This window comes from Galeopterus variegatus, unplaced genomic scaffold (genome assembly GCF_000696425.1).
Source record: "Galeopterus variegatus unplaced genomic scaffold, G_variegatus-3.0.2 Scaffold5638, whole genome shotgun sequence".
Lineage (NCBI taxonomy): Eukaryota > Metazoa > Chordata > Mammalia > Dermoptera > Cynocephalidae > Galeopterus > Galeopterus variegatus.
Genome location: NW_007731749.1, coordinates 80,517 through 101,949, shown reverse-complemented (window position 1 = coordinate 101,949; position 21,433 = coordinate 80,517). Strand labels below are relative to the sequence as shown.

Genomic DNA, 21,433 nt, shown 5'->3' with positions numbered 1-21,433 from the left:
ACCTCAATTTATGCTTTTAAAGTGTATCATTGTAATGGGATGGTCTCTTTATTTGTTACCAACCATTGCTAATGGTATAATAATGGAGCAAAATAGTGATACCTTCTGCTCACTGGAACCTGGTTTCAGAAGAAAAGTATCTCTGTAGAACAGAGAAGAAAAGTAGTTTTTTTTTTTTTTAAGTGTGAGAAACCAAGATTATAAACTATGAGATTTTAAAAAATCCCTTTAGCCACTTTTAAATGGTTTTATAAACTCAAATGTTTTCCTTTCTATAGCTCATGAACTGTCTGGTTAATTTGAAATAAAGATATGGCAAAATCCAGGTATTTTACAGTACTTGTTTTTCTTTGTACTTGGTTTGAGTCTTTTTTTCCCCATAAAATGGAGACATGTTAGTAGCTGCTCTGGAGGCCCTTAGGTAATTACGTTACTCACTGATATTACTAATAAAAAATTTCATGGCAGCTAGAAAATCTGGCCAAATACTTATTTGAGAAAAACTCACTGTTGACATGAAGCAAATTGTTGTTACACTTGTCTAAAAACTCTGACTCTGACTTTCCTAAACCATTTTTCAAAGTGGAAAAGATCCTATAAGCTTAAGTAGAAATTTCTCGCTTAAAAGGAAATGCTATGACACAAAAATCTTAGAGAAACAATACCATAAATTTATCCTTACATTTAAAATAGTAAAAGAATATTCTGGAAAAGGCAGAAGTATAGAGACAGAATTATTAGGGAAATGCAAATCAAAGCCACAATGAGATATCACCTCACACCTATCAGGATGGCTACTATCAAAAACCAGAAAATAGCAAGTGTTGATAAGGATGTGGAGAAACTGGAACTTTTGTGCATTATTGGTGGGAAAGTAAAATGGTGTAGCCATGGTCATGGTGGAAAACACTTTAGTGATTCCTCAAAAAATTAAAAATAGAATTACCATATGATCTGGCAATTCTACTTCTGGACATATACCCAAAACAATTTAAAGCAGAGCCTCGACGAGATATTTCTGCATCCATGTTAACAGCAGCATTATTCACAATAGCTGCAAAGGGGAAGCAACTCAAGTGTCCATCAACAGATGAATGGATAAGCAAAATGTGGTATAGTCATAAAACAGAATATTATTCAGCCTTAAAAAGGAAGGAAATTCTGCAAAATGCTACATGGATGAACCTTGTGGACATTATGCTAAATGAAGTCAGTCAGTCACAGAAAAACAAATACTGTATGATTCTAATCAGATGAAGTACCTGGAATAGTCAAATTCATAGAGACAGAAAGAAGAATGGTGGTTACCAGGTGCTGCAGGGAAGAGAGAATGCGGAGTTGTTTAATGGGTATAGTTTCAATTTTATACAATGAAGAATTATGCAGATGAATGGTGGTGATGGTTGCACATTGTAAATGTACTTAATACCACTGAACCGTACATTTAAAAATAGTTTAAGATGATAAATTTTATGTGTATTTCACCACTATAAAATTTTTTAAAATAATAAAACCTAGACAATAAAAACATCAATGGTTGCCAGGGGTCAAGGGGGAGGGAGGGATGAATAGGTGGAGCACAGAGTTTTAGGGCAGTGAAACTATTCTGTATGATACCACAATGTACATGTCATTGTACATTTATCCAAATTCATAGAATGTACACCATCAAGAGTGAACCCTAATGTAGAATGTATGGACTTGGGTGATAAGGATATGTTAAAGTAGGTTCACTGATTTTAACAAATGTACCACTGGTGGAAGATGTTGATAGTGGGGGAGGTTGTGCATGTGGCAAGGTGGGGGTATATGAGAACTCTGTAATTTCTGCTCAGTTTTGCTGTGAACACAACTCCTCCAAATACTCTATTTAAAAAAAGTGCAATGGAAAGAGCTAAGGCAAATATGTCATGCTAGCTTTTACTCTGAATGTCCTGGCTTCCTTTAAGTTCTTATCACGAAATAGACAGTCATTTTCTGTCCTGCAAATTTGCCCAACCAGAACCACATATGAACTGATTTCTGCAAATACCACCAACTTTTCCATTTTGAAGTAGTACCTGAAGTTAAATAGTGAAAGTGATTAAGTCCTTCAGCCAGAATCAGCCAATAATTCAGAAGGCCTCATACTATTTTTACTCTCATGCTCAAGGATAAATTCAAATTATGTTAATTCTATTAAAATCAAAATAAAAGCTTTATTTTTAAAGTGGTTTATTTAAAATTAAAATCCAAATAAAAGCCCTAAAAATAGTTTTCTATTTTGATTTAGTAGAAGATATAGAAACTCTTCAAGCAGATGATTCTTTTCCTCTGCATGCTTATAAAAGCCATTTGTTTGATGCTAACTCAGGATAGGCTGGGCTCTGCTGTTGAAAACAAGAAACACACCCAAATCTCAGTGGCTTAACATAATAAAGTTTATTTTTTGATCATACAAAGTCTACTGTTGATCCAGCTGACCTCCATGTGGTCACTAGCAATCAAGGATACTTTAATAGCTCCATTTCAACTGAGGCCTCCCCTACAATGCCATGGTAAAAGGGGTTTGTCACTGACCTAGACTGGGAGTGACACACACTACTTCTGCTCACATTTAACTGGTTAGAACTAGCCACTGCCTACCTACAATAGGGCTGGAAAGTGTATTTTTCTTTATACCAGAAAGGAAAGTGGTACAGATATTGGTAAATATTAATAACATCACCAAAATTCTTATATCTGCATGATATCAAGGCTGAATGCAGAATAACTCAGTAAGAGAATTTCTACTAAGGATTGAAATAAAATTCATATCTGATGATCTAATAATTCTGGCATAGATTTCGGAGAATCTAGCAAGAAAAACAAATAGGTAATATGCTGATCAAACTGGTTATTCCAAACCCCAATTTCAGTGAGGCTGACACATGACAGGTATACCTTTAATTATTAAGCTGCTATAGCCAGATAGATGTTGTAGGTTTAGATGAAAACCATGTATTGCAGATACCAGAGGTAAGCAAGCCATCACTAAGGTGTGAAAATTTGCAATCTGCATCCACTCTTCACATCAGCAAAGATGGGGCAGTAGAGAGGTATATAGGTACAGTCGATTCTATCAGAAAAGAGCTTCAGATCTTCTCAAATATATCTGCATCCACTCTTCACATCAGCAAAGATGGGGCAGTAGAGAGGTATATAGGTACAGTCGTCGATTCTATCAGAAAAGAGCTTCAGATCTTCTCAAATACTCCTAAGTACTTGTTGACTACCCAGAATGCTGTGTGCGCTATATAAGAGACAACTTTAGCATGAAAAAAGATCAACCGAATATATAGCTGACCTCTTCACCCACAAATAAAAGTAAATTAAGAAAAAAGAAAGGACAATTATCTGTGGGTCAGAACTAGGAAAAAATTAATCCTCAGCTTCTCACTTTTCCCTACCCCACTCCCACCAAAGGTGAGTAAGTTGACCTGAATAAGGTTAAAATTAACCATTTAGGTGTGGACAAATGCTTATGAAGTATGATTTTAATTTCAGTATAACTGATATTAAGCTCTACTGGAGATAACTAACTAGCTCTACTGGTAATTCCAACCTGCATAACTTTTAAGATTATTTCTAGCCTCAAATAGAAAAACCACATTTGCTTCAAGAGCAATTGAAATGTGTTAGGTGTACATTCAATTATAACATGATTCTTTTATTAAAAAAAAAGCAAAATAAGAATATAAAGAAATAATACTTCAACAGTTTTGAGAACATTCTCTACCCAAATAAAGGAACGGATAAAGTAATATAATATATAATACAACAAAACCTGTACCAGATTCAAGGTTTATCCATGAAATTAAAGAAAAACAAACAAACATATAAAAAAGATAGGACATTTCATTTTTAATCAGTCAAAAATGAAAAAAGTTCTGGACAATGTCAAATTCCACTCATCATAATGCTATAGTTATACATTAAATATAATTACTATCTATACATATGCAAAAATATAAAGTTCTATTTCATACAATAAAACCCTTTATAGAAACCATTTTAAAATTAAGCAGAACTTCTCAACATTGATATGTGAGGTATAAGTCCTTCCAAAGGTTCCTTTAAAGGTTTTAAAACAAAATGCTAAACCTAAAACATTGTCCGTTCTGTAAGTTCCCAAATTAAATCTACTTAGAACAAAACTCTCCGTTACATACTACTTAAATAACATTGTTCAGGCATCTCTAAAATCCTCTATTTTTTCAAGTACAGAAATAGAACTCAAATATTCCACAATACAGTACTGAACAGATGAAGTATTTAGGAAAGACTTTGTTGTCATATGGCACAATATTAATTCTTTATTTCTTCAATGTGTTTTGAAATAAATATTAGGTTTTTGTTTTGTTTTTCTTCTAAAAGGCCAAAATTATATCTACATTAAGATAATTTTGACTGTGGTAAGATTTAAGAGTGTAAAATACAACATCAATATTTTATCACAAAAGTAAAGCTGGTAACAAATTATAAAAGGACCCAGTACTCTACTCAGACATACTCAGGGATTAAAGCTCATCATGATAGAAATAATCATCATGGAGCTGTCTGCCGTAATCTGTGGCTTCACTGGCAAGAAACAAGTCCTCGTTTTCCAGAATCTCTTCTTCAGAGAGCTTTTTGTCACCATTCAAATCCATTTCATCAATGAGGTGAAGAGCCTTTAAAATAAAACAGAGAGGTCTCAACTGTAATAAGTATTTTCAGCAAGATGTTCACATTTTTTTTTTTCCTTTTTGTCTTTTTTCGTGTCCGGCAACGGATCACAACCCTCAGTGTCGCGCCCGGACCGGGACCGGCAATGGGATCACAACCCTTGGTGTTGCTCCCACACCTCGCTCAGCTAGTGAGCGGGAACCGGTCTGTATGTGGGATCCGAACCCTCGGCGGGAGCGCCACCACACTCCCAAGCGGCGCACTGTAGCAGTGTGCCACCGGGCCGGCCCAAGATGTTCACATTTTAATGTGATTTGACTTGTCAAAACCATTCAGGTGTGCCGTGCCAAGTACTCATTAATATCTAAGTATCTAAAACTATTACACATTGTAACTGGGTCTGTCTACTGCTTTTCTCCTTTCTTAATTTCTGCTGAGGTCTGCCTCCTCTCCACTCAAATCCAATCCAGGGTATCTCGAGGAAAAGCTAAACTATTATAACCCACTTGGATCCTCTATAGGTAAATAAAAACTATTATTCTATTCACTGTACTATTAAATTTATACTTGATACAATCTTAACTTCTTCCTGACGATCTAAAGCAGTTCGTAAATTTAAAACATAGCAATGCATCAATCCTAAATAATTCCATTACTTCTATCTTTGGCTTAATATTTTGAACTACTTCTATCAATAGCACCAAATTGTGGGGGCAGGGATATGGAATAGTTATTCTGTAACACTTACTTCTTCTTGTGCAATGCCCTGATTATTGGGTACTACCCAAGATAACAGCTCTTGCGGATCAAGCCTGCCATCGTTATCTTTGTCATAATCATTGACGAATCTGTCTTTCTCAACAAGTATCCATTCTGGATCTTCATTTGCAGCTTAACATAAAAAAACACAAATATACATACACAAGAACATCATATGTATTGAATAAGAAGTTTGGTAAATCCCTAGAATAAAGGAAGTGAATTTAAAGTTTACTACATAAAGGAGGCCCAATGAAAACAGAACTACTTAACCGAAAAAGTCTTGAAACAAGTAAAAATATATAGTAATTTTCAAAAGCGACACATAAGTCTAAACAACTCATAGTTTTAAAGTCATTGCACATGATCACAAACTAATAATTTTGTTAACTGCTGCTACTTGTTCTGATATCTAGTTTTCCCAAATGTGAGCTGGGTAATGTTTTTATGTAACATCATGTGACTATATAAAGTTCCTGATGTGTTCTCACAAAGTAATGCCATGTGTAACTTTAAAGTGACATTTAAACTAGTGACCAATTTTAAAACGGCATTGCTTGATGCTTTTAAGCAAAAACTCTTGGAAAAAAACAAAACAAAACAAAACAAAACAAAACAAAAATAGTTGCTTACAAAAAGGCAAACTCAAGTCACCTTCTACAGTTTACACCATTACTTATAGTATTTTTGTTTCTTTCTCTTTTAAGACCTACATGCAAACGTTCAGGATTTTGTTTAAAAATATCAACCTTTACTTCCTTTACCATTTGAATTGATAATTAACATAACATTAGTTTGAAAAGAAGAAAAATGTTTGAATCTAGACATGGAAGTAAAAGTGAGCAAGAAGACATTCTCAGAAAAGCTATAAGCCCATTTGTTGAACTTGTTTTACAGTTAACTTAGTAGAACAAGTATAATTTAGCATAGTTCCTCTTGTTACATTTTCTTTTCAAAACAGCACTCAATGAGTAAGGTTGTCTTTTAATTTCTCTCTTCTTTAATTCTATTTTTTGCCCTCCTTCCACATTACCCAGGTGACTTACTTGGATCCCGCCTGTAATCACCAAGAAATTCTTCCAAACTAACAAATCCATCACCGTTTTTGTCATGTTCTTCTAAAGCTTCTTGAATGACAAATTCCTATTGCATGTCCATCAAAAGAAAAAATTAGTCACAAAATTTTCAATCCCACGACCATCTGAATCAATCCTATTACAGACCTTCTTTAGGAACAATCATTTTGATTGTCCATACTTTCAGGACAATCTTTCTAAAAAGTAGAATTTAGAAGCAAGAATAAAACCCCAAGTACTAAGTATCTTTAAATTCAACATCCTTAGAGTTCTGATATTGTGAAGAACTCCACTTTTACTTTCCTAAACCTCAGCACTAAATTCATGCTCCTAATTTTCTGCACATTCCCCTCCCTCTCAAAAATGACATCTTACTACCCTTGTCTTCTTTAACTCCATTTGTCCTCCAATCCATCAACAACCCCCAAAGAACCCCTACCTTAGATCTCTTTGCACAAAACTGTTATTCTACCTCCAGAATAACAATGTGTCAGTCCCCCATAAACCTCAACTTCCTTGCTTCCCCTTCCACCAAATCTACCACCATTCACACCAAACTGCCTCCAAGTCTGGTCCTCCCTCTTATCAAGGCTTCTTACCAAACCACCAATCCTTCTCCCTGACCCCAAGGGTAGACCCTTTCTAGTTTAATGACCTGTCAATGGCCAGCTGCATCAATACTTCTCTCATTACCTTCTTATCTCCTCCTGTGCCCTTTTCTTATTATGCAAATCCCCATCCTGCTCATCAGACCCACATCACTTTCTCCTTTCCTCCAGAACCAAAAAAGTCTACAAAGAAAGAATATTCAAAAATATAAACCTAGTTCTTATAAATAAATTTTTGCCATTTCAGTGAGTCTCACTGCAATTTGGAAATCTGCCTCTGCCTCAGTTTCCTTAACACGCTCTCTACAGCTTTTTTCAAACCTTTACCTCCACTTTCTTTTATCCTCACCGCAACCCTCCGCAACATTCTCTTCGCAAAGCCCTCCTATTTTTCCAAACATGATAGAAGTCTTCAGAAATACTTCCTTATTTATCAGCACTGCATCGTCACCTTTAATTGCTTTTTTTGTTGCACTCTTTAACTACCATCCTGGTTCTTTTCTTCCCTGCCTGGCCTCTCAGAGGTGACATCTACTACTCTCATTTCCTCACTACCTGTTGCCTCCCTAACACCATTCAATCTGGATTCCAGCATCACAACTGTAAAGAAAATATATTCTCATAAGTCTCCGATCCTAGACAAATCCAGGGGCTTCCTCTACATCTGTATGACACAGCCCCTAAATCAAGTTGTTGTTTCTTAAAATCAAATATTACATATACTATATGTAGAATATTATCTATAGAAAACAGGATCTTGGGCCGAGCCCATGGCGCACTTGGGAGAGTGCAGCGCTGGGAGCGCAGCAGCGCTCCCGCTGCGGGTTCAGATCCTATATAGGGATGGCCGGTGCGCTCACTGGCTGAGCGCGGTGCAGGCGACACCACATCAAGGGTTGCGATCACCTTACCGGTCACAAAAGAGACAAAAAAAAAAAAAAAGAAAAAGAAAAAGAAAACAGAGGATCTTAATCTAGGAATCCAAAGATTAGTTTTAGAGGGAGGACCTGAGAATCCCCTGAAATGATAATCTAATAATCCAATATTTTGTGTGTAATTTTTCTGAGTCAGAGTCCATATTTTGTATCATATTCTTAAGGGAGTCTGTGATCCAATAAAAGTTAAAAACCACTGATCAAAATGATTATTCCTCTACTCAAGTAATCCTCTTGGGAAACAATACTTCAATAATGCTGCCATGGTTAAAAGAATTTTCAGAACTACATCAATGCAAATATCTTTAAAGTTAAATTCTGACTTTTAATCCAAAGTAGAATCACAGAGTTAATCTTGTGCCCTTGCCTTTTCCTATATCAAATATACCCTTACAGGGGAAAATGGATACACAAAAACAACAAAGGTAAATAGGAATGAATGAAGCTGCTCTGAATTTGACATCACTTTATGGTCACATATCTTATGTGTTGCCATCAACTCCAAAACAGCACAAAAGGCACAATCAAGGAGAGCCCATTCTGATACACCCCATTCTGTGAAAGGGTGTTATCATTGTTACACAAGCTCAAAACCTCAGCATCATCTCTGACTCTTACGTTCCCTTAATACTTATTTAGTAAGTCAAGATTCCTGTTTATGCCTTCTTCGAAATGTTGCTCAAATCTATTTCATTCCATTGCCATATCATACTCGAGCCATATCACGTAATGCCTAAATTATTTCATTTCTTTCAATGGTCCCCTCTTCAGTCTTTAATTGTTCCTTATTTTCCAGAGAATAAAGATCCAGCACCCTCTGCCTGCCTCAATTCTAGGCTTCAGTTAGCTTGTCCAACTTAATTCTGGCGCTTAAATTATGCCCAGCAGTGGTCTAAAACGAACTCATGTATTTTGTGCCAAGTGATTGATTAGAAGTCTCACAATGGCAGGACAAGTGGTACTTAGGCAGTGTCCTGCCACTGAGTTATGGAGAAAAATGTATTTGTAGCCTTGTTATTCAAGGCAGTACATTCTGACCATGACCCATTAAACAAAAAGCTACATCTTCCCTCCCCGAAATATCCGGGGAACCAAGTGGCACAGCTGGTTCCCTGGATGCTGGTTCCCAGTTGCTGATGCCATGTAACTGATCTCACTATAAATGTTTAGTCTCTCTTTTTAAAAGCTATTTGTTACATTAATCTTTACTCTCCAATGTGATGGCTTCTGTTCTCAAGAAGCTTGCCAAGTACTAGTAAGGACTTGATCAATGTTTGTTGAATTAAACCTAGAATTCAACAAAAGTTCTGAAGAACTGGTACGTGTAATTCTTTCAGGTACCAAAGGGATGAGAGGACTCATTATTCCTCTTGCAAAAACATTAATATTCATTAGCAGCAGCATCCCCCCCCCACCCTATGAAATGGGATCCAAACATGGTATGTTTTTCCAGGCCAAAAGCTTCCACTGATGTTATTGTAAACAAAATGGAAGTTCTAATGTTATTAACATTGAAAAACCGAGAAAAGTCTGAAGGCTACAAAAGGATAAGGAAGGGACTGAAGGTAGTGTGGTTATGAGAGATAAAATAGCCAGAGAAAGATTGCTGCTCATATATAGTACAGAGATTTAAAAATTCAAGTACTTCATTTTCTCCCTCCCAATAAACAACCTAACTACCAACAGAAACCTTCCTTACCACTCCTAATCTTAAGTGGTAAGAATTTTGGACCTTCCTGTCTCCTAAATTTCTGGTTGTTATACGATTCATTTTAATGACTTAGTAAGGTTTTGGTCACTCAATAATTCTCTTAAAATTTTTCTTCCTTACCGTCATATAATCAACTTCTTCAGGATGCTCAAAAGCAATAAATTCTTCAAGACTCAAACCAGGACCCAAATCTTGGTTAGCTTTTTCAAATCGCTTCTTGTCCTTTAAATGAAGCTTTGAAAATTAAAAATTTTGAACATGTTTAAAGGTCTCATTAGTACCATAACACCATTAAAAACACATCAAAAACTGAAAACTATGTGAACTTCAAAGTACATTCTCACACATTATCTCATTTATCTTCACATCATCCTTTAAAGTTAGGTTGGGCAAATAACAAACATTTATTAGAGACAGTATGAAGACACAAGCTCTAGAGTCAGAGCCAGACCTGAATTCCAGCAATGCTACTTACTAGCTATGGTATTCAGGGCAAACTGCTTAACCTCTCTGGTTTCCTCATCTATAAAATTAGGATAAAAATCTCTATTAAGCAATTGGGATGAGAATCCCTAATATGCAATTAGTAAACCTTAAGTATTTATTAAGTGTTGTACATTATTATGAGTAATAGAAAAACTGAGACTAAATGATTTGATGAAAGTCAGAAATACAACTAAAAAATATTGAACTTGGATACTCCCTGTTCTTTCTATAGTACTATACTGTCTCCTTTAATAATTAATCTCAATACTTTTTTGAATGCCCCCACAACAATAAACTTGGACCATGTATTAAATCTTGGTAGGGCTTTTTTAAAATGACTTTTCAAAAAGACATTAACATGATTCAGAAAAATAGTCCTCTTATGCTGAACATCTTGTATTATATGTATTTAATATTTGGAAGTCTATTGTTAGTAGGCTCTCTATACTGTTAATTTTGTATTTTCAGATATAATCAAAAGCTTAAATGAGTCCCATTTTGAGGTTAAACAAACACACACACACCCTTTTCTACTTTTTCTCCAATCTTTTTTTTTTTAACGTATGGTCAAGTAGTAAAGTGATGCAGCAGCTATTAGGGAGGCTTCCTAATAAAATTAGTTAATTTTGTAACCAAGAGCCCTGGAAGCCAATGGTACTATATTGCTAATCCCACATAATTTCTACTTTGAGAATTTCTGGGAATAGCTTCCTATATATTAATATGTATTAAACTGCACATTTTTTTGAAAAGCACGATTTCGAACATTTTAGAAGCTTTTAATTTATGTGTTTCGCTGTTGAAAAGAAATGCTCTTTTCAATTTTATAGAATATAGGTTAGGCAACAGCCATTTATTTAAACACTAGTTCTTTTACAATTATTGATTTACAGTGGAGAGGCTCACATCTTTCCCCAAAGAATTTGTCTTATAAACATCTAGAATCCACAAGCCGGTTATACTCACCCACTCATGACAGAAAAGAAAAAATAATAACTTGTTTCCAAATAGCTGCTTTTAATTTAATATTTCATAATTTTAAACGACTAGACCAAATAATTTGCATTTTATGTTCATGTTTAACATGCGGAAAAGCAGACAAACAAGAATTTGAGGTAATTTGTTGAGTCAATCAAGTTCCTTTTGAATAAATAACTATTCAGAATACCAACTGCTTAGATTTCCTTGTGAAAGAACCCTTCGATTTGGAGCAAAAAGGTCCATGTTTCAGCAGAGGGAGCTAAATTTGGCCAAATTTGCCTATGGAAAGAAAGGATCTCTTTCAACAAGCTGAGATTTCTTTTTTAAAAAATGTAGTGTTTTTTTTTTTTTTGTGTGGCTCACATTTCATGGCCATTTGAAGAACACAATTTAAGAGTAGCTCATTATTAAATTAAATAAGCCAATATGCAGAAAAACTTTTTTCAAAGTGACAAATTTCTAAAAAATAACAACAAAAAAGATGGTCAGTTTCATAAAACCTCAATGCTTTTTATCTTCTGTAAAAAACTTTGTCTTCTAGTAAAAGGCAGAAAGTGTTACGTACAGTAACAAAAAGAAACTAAGATAATCATTTATTTTTGTATTGTAATATAAACTTGTGAGGAACAAAACTGCCATCTTTTGGTAGACTAACGATTTTACATGAGGAAATATATAATCTGTGATATTAAAACAAAAGTCTATGTCTTAAAAATTCTGATTAGCTGAGTGTAATATTGTATATAAATAAATAGTGCTTATACATGCACATTCAGCAGATGACTTTGGAAGTTAGAGCAACTGAACTTTTGTCAGGTAGGTCCCCAAAGTTTAATTATCCTGTTTGAACATGCTAACTATAATTGTTCATCATATTATAAAGAAATGCTTTTTCAGGCATTTCACAGACTGAAAGGGTCATTTCTCCAGGTTGTCTCTATTCTCTATATGGAAAATAGTTAAATGTAAGATAAAATTCAGGTATCAAGTTAATTTTTTGTTTTTTAATAGACTTCCATGTATAATATTTTATTTTATTCAAATTTAGATTACTTATTATGATTTTATTAATGGCATAATATTTAGTCTATAACTTTTAGACTGATTCATTCTTCATCCTTTATTTTTCATTTCAAAGAAAATGCAGTTTCTGGGTTCATCTTTACACCCACATCGATTTTTAGGAGGTTATTTATACCAAATTCTAACAAAATATGATTAGAAGTCCATGAAGATAGAGACACAGAATAACCTGTGCTGTCAAAAAATAACCAATACGATTCCCACTGAAAAGTGTTTATTTTAGGGATCCATCAATTTGTATAGGCTATTAAGATCCATCTAATCCATTCTTAAAGAGTAAAGTCATAATCAACATGTACTGAGTACCTGGTGGAGAACACAGCATTAAAGCCAGACTCCTTTTAAAAGAAGAGCTGTTCATAAAGTTTATATTGAGTCATGTATCTCTTCAAAGTTAAGATTTCTCAACACCATCATCAGTAAAGTCATAATCAACATGTACTGAGTACCTGGTGGAGAACACAGCATTAAAGCCAGACTTCTTTTAAAAGAAGAGCTGTTCATAAAGTTTATATTGAGTCATGTATCTCTTCAAAGTTAAGATTTCTCAACACCATCATTTATTATTCTGCCTCCTCCCAAGAATAAACAAAACACACATATACTCCTTATTTTTTGATGGAATAGTAATCTTTTGGATGCCAAAAAAAATAAATAAATAAATAAAAAATACAATTAAAATCTAATTCTAGTAAGATTTAAAAAAAAAAAAAAAAAGATGACCGATAAGGGGATCTTAACCCTTGACTTGGTGTTGTCAGCACCATGCTCTCCCAAGTGAGCTAACCGGCCATCCCTATATGGGATCCGAACCTGTGGCCTTGGTATTATCTGCACCATACTCTCCCAAGTGAGCCATGGGCCGGTCCCTTAATTCTAGTAAGTTTTTTTTTTTTCCTTTTTGTCTTTTTTTTACTGACCGGTAACAGGATCGCAACTCTCGGTGTCACGCCCATACCGGGGACCGGCAACGGGATCGCAACCCTCGGTGTTGCGCCCGCACCGCACTCAGCCAGTGAGCAGGAACCGGTCTCCACATGGGATCCGAACCCTCGGCAGGAGCGCTGAACCTGGCGCACTCTCCAGTGCACCACCGGGCCGGCCCATCTAGTAAGATTTTAAAAGACTGTTTTTAACTTTTCTGTTGAACCTTGGCAGGTAAGTCATATCATACCACAGTTTGGTTTTAGAAAAGTCCCAGAAATCTAATAATGCTTTTAAGGTAAGTTCATTTCTATAGTAAAGGAGGATACCTAGTAGAAAGATATCTCAAATCCCATCATCACCATTTGTTTTCTCATTAGCATTAACAAGTAGTGAAAAGACTGATTTAGGCTCTCTTTAGTCACTGTAAAATGAAGACCCAAATAAGGAGGGAGAAAAAAAGCAAAAATACATTTCCCCTTAATTAATCTAAAGCTGATACAGTTAATAAATGCCTAAGCGATTTTTAAAAGTTGATTAGAGATATTAAATATAAACTTATGTGAATTGTACACTCTTTGTTCAACAATATTCTTTTTTTTTTTTTTTTTGTCCTTTTTGAGACTGGCCGCACCACGCTCAGCCAGTGAGCGCTGTGAGTGCACCGGTCATCCCTACATAGGATCCAAACCCGCGGCGGGAGCGCTGCTGCGCTACCAGTGCCGCACTCTCCCAAGTGCGCCACGGGCTCGGCCCATTCAACAATATTCTTTTAAATCAAAACAGAACTGCTCACCAGTCCAACTGCTACTATTTATTACTATTTTTCCATACCATTATTATTGCCATTTTTAGAGATGAGGAAATTGAGGCACATGGAGGTTTAATAACTCACCCAAAGTTACACAACTGTTAAGCAGTAGAACTGGATGTGAAGCCAGGCAGACTGGCTCTGAGCGTAGAGCTCTTAACCTCCACACTGGTGGTATGTGCATAGCATATGCATAATCATTAGCAGAGAATCAACCACCTTAGGGTTAGCGGTAGCCTATGGAGTTCAAGTGGCCAGATATGATTCTAAAATAGATGTACAAGGATAAATTACGGTCACAATAAAAATTAAAAGGTGCATACTAAAGTGGAATTTAGTTAAGAAACAAGAGGCTCAAATGTTTTCCAAGCATTCTTGACTAATGTTTTGGGACATACAGTTTGCAACTAGGTGTTTGGTTTTATTTTTTTTTACATAAAAAAATATTTAAAATTACTTTTGAAATACAAAAGTATTTTAAATAGCAATTTCTCAAGCTTACAGTCATTCGTATTGAATGACTTTTACTTTAATAGACTTCCTATAAGTCTTGAAAAGTTCCTACTAATTCCTAAATAAAAATTGTCTTCATCAGCTCTGCTTCATTAAGAAACATATATTTTGACAAATTAAACCATGAGACACAACAAAACTCACAGCAATACTGAATTTTCAAAAACGAGTTATTTTAAATAGTGTAACTGCTATGGAAAACAGTATTGCAGTTCCTCAAAAACGTTAAAAATAGAATTACCATATGATCCAGCAATCCTAGTTCTGGGTATATACCCAAAAGAATCAAAAGCAGGATCTCAAAGAGAGATTTGGATACCATGTTCATAGAAGGATTAGCATAATAGCCAAAAGACTGAAGCAACCCATGTGTCCATTGACAGATGAATGGATAAACAAAATTTGGTGTAAACATACAATAGGATATTTTTCAGCCCTAAAAAGGAATGATATTCTGACACATGCTACAATATGGACAAACCTTGAGGACACTATGTTAAGTAAAATAAGCCAGTCACAAAAAGACAAATACTGTATGATTCTACTTAGGTGACATACCTACAGTAGTCACATTCATAGAGACTGAAAGTAGAACGGTGGTTGTCAAGGGCTTGGTAGAAGGAGGGAATGGGGAGTTACCGTTTAATGGGTATAGAGTTTCAGTTTTGCAAGATGAAAAGAATTCAGGAGATTGTTTGCACAATATGAATGTACTTAACACTACTGAACGGTGTACCTAAAAATTGTTAAAATGGTAAATTTATCATATGTATCTTACCTCAATTAAAAATAATTTTTAAAGTGAGTGACTATATAAACTACATGTTTAAAATGGGAACAGGCCATTCGGTGATGTTAAAAGTAAAATACTGAGATACATATTCAAAATACATTAAAAAGCAACTCTGGAAATGAGGACAAATAATACAGCCGAGGAAAACAGATACAAGGATAATTTAGGTAGTCCAGAATATGAGTCCTAAATCTGGCTAGGAAGAAAACCATCAAAATGCCCACTGAAGTGGAACAAGTGATTACCTAGAGAACAAGGCAATCTACTCTATGACCTCAGGCTCTCTTGTGCTCATTCATGCAGGAAAACAGTGTGCACATATACCCACCTGCCTAAATGACTCTTCTTCTGCATCATCCAGAGCAGTGTTCTCATCAAAGTCGATCACACGATCATACATCTGAATGTTGTATTCATCCCATGTCACAGTACCATCACTATTTTTATCATATTCGACAAACTGTTGTTTTGCTTCTTGCATAGCATAATGTTTAAAAGACATCTGAATCCATGAACTGAGTTCACCTATGACAATTTCCCAGAACATAATGAATGTGACAGTAATTCTGATACTTAAGAGTGAAGATTTCTAAACCTTCTCTAAAAATAAAAAAACTTGAATGTTTGCAAATACTGAGTGAGAATGGGCCCAGTTGTATTGATAGAGAAAGGGGTAGGAGGTGGGGAGAGCTATATAGAATCTAAAAATATTATGTGATCTAAACAGAATGTCTTTGTTCTGTTCACTGATATATGCCAAATGCCTAGAGAGTGCCTGACTCAATAAACATTTGTTGATTGGCCAAAATAGCACATTACTTTTTAAAAATATTATCCAAAAAATTGCAGATAACCTTTGCTAACTACCACTGATCTCTAAAAAAGCACAAATATTTGAATAACTACCTACTTAATATAAATATCTTAGAAAAAACAGTGTTTCTCATTTATGAAACTAAGTTCTAACTTTAAATATTTTAAAAGTTTACTATTAAATATTTGAACACATGTAGGCCCTGATAGACAGGCACCACATAATCTTCCAAATCAATCTGTCTGTGTGTACTCTAGTATATACAAAGATAGACCTATTCTTACATTGGATAATTAGAGTCCAAAGGTTTTGTTGTCATTACTGTTTATTGTAAGTAGAAAGAACAAAGCCCTAATATTCCTAAGGACACTGATGTGAATATTTCATTGCCAGTTTGCAATTCTCTCCAGCAACGTCATTCCTTGGATGCTGAACAGCATTTAAATGAGAGTTATAACAAAATAGCTAACACAGTCACAGTGAAACCTTCTGAATTTTTTTGAAGATCAACTTGGAATGCTGATAGGGTTCATCGACTGAATTAAACAATGGGCAGACAGTTGCACAGCAATTTATCAGAACATTCTTTTAATAGTCTGTGCATTTCATTTCCGACTAGGGAACCAACTAAGAGCACTAATTTTTTTTTTGCGTTTCATTTCTGACTAGGGAACCAACTAAGAGCACTAATTTTTTTTTTTTTTTTTTGTCTTTTTTGTGACCGGTAAGGGGATTGCAACCCTTGATGTGGTGTCGCCCACACCGCGCTCAGCCAGTGAGCGCACTGGCCATTCCTATATAGGATCCGAACCCGCGGCGGAAGCACTGCTGCGCTCCCAGCGCCGCACTCTCCCGAGTGCGCCAGGGGGCCGGCCCTCAGAATTTTTTTTTTTAACTGAGGATATTAAAAACTGAATTAAGAGGAGAACACTCAGGTTCTAGTCCTGGCTTTGCCACTTAATAGAAAAAGGCATTTACCCCTCTGGGCTTCAGTTTCTTCATCTCTACAAAGATCGGTGGACAAGATTCTAAGGCCCTACCAGCGCTAACATTTTGTTATAATGCTGTAATAAACAATTCACATTCAATACGTCTTTTTTTACTTACTTATAAAAAGAAGAAAATTCTAATGAAGCATATATCAAAAAAGCAATAAATCATTTAATGCCTTAAGAAGGTTTTGGGGCATATTTCTCTAAATGAATCATATTGTTGACACTGACAAAAGTCATGTGAGAAAGAGGGTGTCAAAAGGTATGACTTGTACATACCTAACAGGGTCAATGATGTTTATACATTACTAGAGAAAGCACTGAATTTTACTTGGTATCCTATGTCTAAAAATTTCAAGGTATAAAACCTCTCCATATCCTTTTTTTCCCTCTCGCCGTACCTCTAACTTGTTGGAACACTAGCAATCTACACCCAGCAAACACCCCTGCTTAAAATGTTTGTGTTTGTCTCCTACAAAGGGGTTTTTCCATTGTTAGTTGTGTAGGACAGTCCTTACTTTCGGTGAGAAAGCCATCTGAGTCCAAATCAATTTTCTTTATGATCGACTGCAGTCTTTTTTGCTGCTCTTCGTGGCTGAGTTTAGCATATTCATCGACTTCTTCCTTTGGGGGGAAGCGATACACAGGAGGGTCAAGCATTACCATCAGTGGGGCAACACAGTGGAGAAAAACAGGGCTACTAAAAGCCTCCCTTGCCGACGGGTTTCAGGGTGACCCACACCTGCTCTTCAGGACCGCTACCTCCTACACATCCTCAGTCATCCTGACCGATGTGCGGAAGATAGAAGGAATCCAGCCTAGCACGGCGCTATTTCCTCAGGCATCACAGGCCCCGGGGTCCCCCAGAAAGCGAGCGCCGCTCCGCCCGGTCCCCATTGTCAGACCGCCCGGGCCAGGCCTCGCCCAGCCGCCCCCCTTTGTCCCGGGACAAAGCCCGCTGCGTCGGCGGTGCAAGGCCCGGCCTTCACAGCCCCCGGCCTGGCCTCCTCACCTGGGCGCCCAGCAGCGCCTCGCGGTCGTAGTCGGTGCGGTGTTCGCCCTGCGGGTAGTGCAGCTCCTCGGCCTTGCCGGCCCCAGCCGCCGCGGTGCACAGTAGCAGCAGCCCCAGCGTCGCGGGCCTCGGGCCCAGCCGCATCGCGCCGGCCCGCCGAGGACACTGAGAGATTCGAGGAGGGAGACGGGTGGGGGGCCTAGGCGGGCGGCGGCGCTCAGCGGGCGGCTACGGAGAGACGACGCGACGTACGTTGGGGGGACCAGAGGGGCGGTGGCAGCCGCTCCCGCTCCCGACCTCACCGCCCGAAACCTAGACGACAGCTGCGGTGGGCAGGCGCGCCCCTCCGAGTCATATATGGCCGCGGCGGAGGGGCGGGGCTCCAGGCCTCGCCGCTGATTGGACCGCGCTGCGCTGGGGGCGGGCCGCAGCGAAGTGGCGGTTCGCAGCCGGCGCACTAGGGCTAGCAGGCGGGCGAGGGCCGCGGGCTGACCCCCACGGGTGCTTTCCTCTCTCTACGACACCTTCCGAAAAACAATCCCGCTCGCAATCCCATCCCCGCCCTGTGTTTTCCAGTCAGCTTTGTTCCTGCCGGAAACTCTCTGTCCACTCCATGTGTCGGTCCTGGTTTCCATCAATGAGAGAGGCTGTAGATTTCGGTGAAAACAGTACAATATCTAGAAAAATCTTTGCCTGAGGAACCGACCAACAGTATCCATTTCCCAGTTTTCAATGTATCTCTACTTACTTATTTTACCAGAGTAGGGTGTACAAACCCAGGAACAACGGCCAGATGTTTGGGTCTGGTGCTTAATTTCTCGATTTACAAGTTTTGTGACCTTGGCCCCCGAAAACTTGTTTGCTCACTTATAAAATGGGCATTAGTAATAAGACTACCTTAAAGAGTTGTTGAGAAGATTAAGTTAAAGAATGTAATGCGTTTAGAACAGTAGCTGGCAGATATGGTGAAGTGTTCAATAAATGCAAGCTTTGCTCCACGCAGGTAGAAAAGCAAAAGATTATTGCGCAGAGGGAATAGTTTAGCAAGTACCTAGCAAAACTTTTACGGATTAAATGCACATAGGCGTGGCTTCTATTCCAAGTCCATTTATAGGTGTATGTAATTTCTCTACCTCATCCCAAGCACATTAAGCCCAAAGAAATCTGTAGGCTGCAGCTTGAACCCTTTTCTTTATTGATTGCTTCAGTTAGGATCAGGCCTTTTCACACAGAAGAAAAGGCTTTCTGGGTCCTCTTTCACTTCTTATTTTTTATTTGGATTGGGAGCAAGAATCCTGTTCTTGCTGAACTGAAAAACTTAGTGGGTACAAGTTGCACAAATTTCCTGGGTCAGGTTGGAATTTTATTGTTTGGTTAGAGACCACTGAAAAGTTTTACAAAGCCAAGAGTAAGTTCCATCTTTCCAATGTTACAAAGATCAATGCAGAACAAAATTTTAAATTTCAGAGTATGAATATAGGCAATATATCAGAGTTGATTTTATTAAACTGAAAAGAAAACAAAAACCTTTATCACTAGGTTAACTTTTAATTTCAGTTCTGGTTTTGAGGTAGTCTGGAGAAAGAAAGAAAAAAGGTAAATGTCCCGATTTTGTATAAGGGACTCAGCTTCATACCTATTGTTCTCCAAGAAGTAAAAGGTAAACTTTGACCAGCTTCTGATGTGACTGCAATTACAAAGGGTAGGACACAAGGTATTATGGGAGTTCTAAACTGAAGGGCTCCATAGTTAAAGGTTTGGGAGCAAAGGAAACTTAATGGCATCTAAAGAGGCAAGGGGGTAAACTGCATAAATGTCTAAGCATGAGAAGGCCTGAATTTTGTCTTCCTTTAGCCCCTAAACAGGCTGTATGCCCTCCCTGGGCCTACTTTTTTCATCTGTAGGAAAAGGATTAGGTTAGCTCAGGGGACCTTAATTTGAGATCTTTGGGTTCCTAAGTGGATCCCTAGCTGGGTCTCAGTGGTGTGTTATGTAAAATGTCGTACATATGTACATTTCTGGGAAGGAAGTCTACAGCTTTGCTTTCATCAGGGTTTCAAAAGGATCCATGTGGCAGAGAAACTTGAGTCTGAAGAAGTCTCTAAGCAACACTTCAACTCTTAAAGTCCGTGATTTTATTAATTAGGATTGTTTGGAAGCAGGTTATAGTGAAGATCTACACTCTTGAGAGGCAAGATCCATTGTCATTACTTGTAATAAATTAATTCTATTCAGAGAAAATTAAGTATCTAAAATAAGAAGGCTGTCAAAAAAAGAAAGCATTATGAGAATCCAGAGATCAATTTTCTTGTCCTGTAAAAGCCCATAGCGCATAACAAATTCATTTCTCTTTTTTTTTTTTTCCTTTTTGTCTTTTTTCGTGTCCGGCAACAGATCGCAACCCTCAGTGTCGCGCCCGTACCGGACCGGGACCGGCAACGGGATCACAACCCTCGGTGTTGTGCCCGCACCTCGCTCAGCCAGTGAGCGGGAACCGGTCTGTATGTGGGATCCGAACCCTCGGCGGGAGCGCCACCGCGCTCCCAAGCGACACACTGTAGCAGTGCGCCACCGGGCCGGCCCTAACAAATTCATTTCTATTTACATTTTTATTGAGGTATAACTTACATACAGTACAGTACACAAATCTTAAGTATAGAGTTCAATGATTTTTTTAGGCATATATACACCTGTGAAAACTGCCCAGCACCCCAAAATCTATCTCCTGCTTCCCAAACATCACCCCTGCTGTAAGTAGCTACAATTCTGATCTCTCTCATTGTAGACAAGTTTTGTCTGTTCTTGAACTCTATGTAGATGGCATCATACAGCATTTAAAGTTACTGGTAATGTGTTGTTCTTCCTTGCTGGGAAGCAATATGGTTCCATGGAAAGAACACAGACAACTTTGGATCAGACACATGAGGACCGAACTTTTAGTCTCCTTAACTCACCAGCTATGTAATCTTGAACAAATGACTTATGGAATAATAAAAACTATGTGGTAAGTTTGGTGTGAGGAGTAAATTAAATATTCTCTGCAAGGAATCTGACCCATTGAAGGGGACTCAAAAAATTTTATTTTTCTTTTTCCCCTAGAAAATTCCCATCCAACCTTCCAGACCCAGCACAGCTGTTTCCTGAAGGGGGCCTTCTCTAACTCCCTGCCAAACAAAATTGTTGATCTTTTAGATCTCTTTGTTCCATCATCATTCTGTGTATGTTCCTATGCTACAGTATTTGGCATAG

At 37.5% G+C, this 21,433-nt stretch overlaps 1 protein-coding gene across 1 annotated transcript; it reads right to left on the bottom strand.

Moving 5' to 3' along the window:
• Positions 1 to 2,398: 2,398 nt before the first annotated feature.
• Positions 2,399 to 18,504, bottom strand: RCN2 (reticulocalbin 2, EF-hand calcium binding domain). The gene is made up of 8 exons (XM_008589757.1): positions 18,185 to 18,504; positions 17,691 to 17,796; positions 15,695 to 15,891; positions 9,896 to 10,009; positions 6,492 to 6,588; positions 5,435 to 5,577; positions 3,222 to 4,691; positions 2,399 to 3,119 (listed from the first exon to the last, which is right to left on the bottom strand). The coding sequence occupies exons 1-7, from the start codon at positions 18,326 to 18,328 to the stop codon at positions 4,539 to 4,541; spliced, it is 954 nt and encodes a 317-aa protein (XP_008587979.1). The 5' UTR covers positions 18,329 to 18,504; the 3' UTR covers positions 2,399 to 3,119; positions 3,222 to 4,538.
• Positions 18,505 to 21,433: the final 2,929 nt, after the last annotated feature.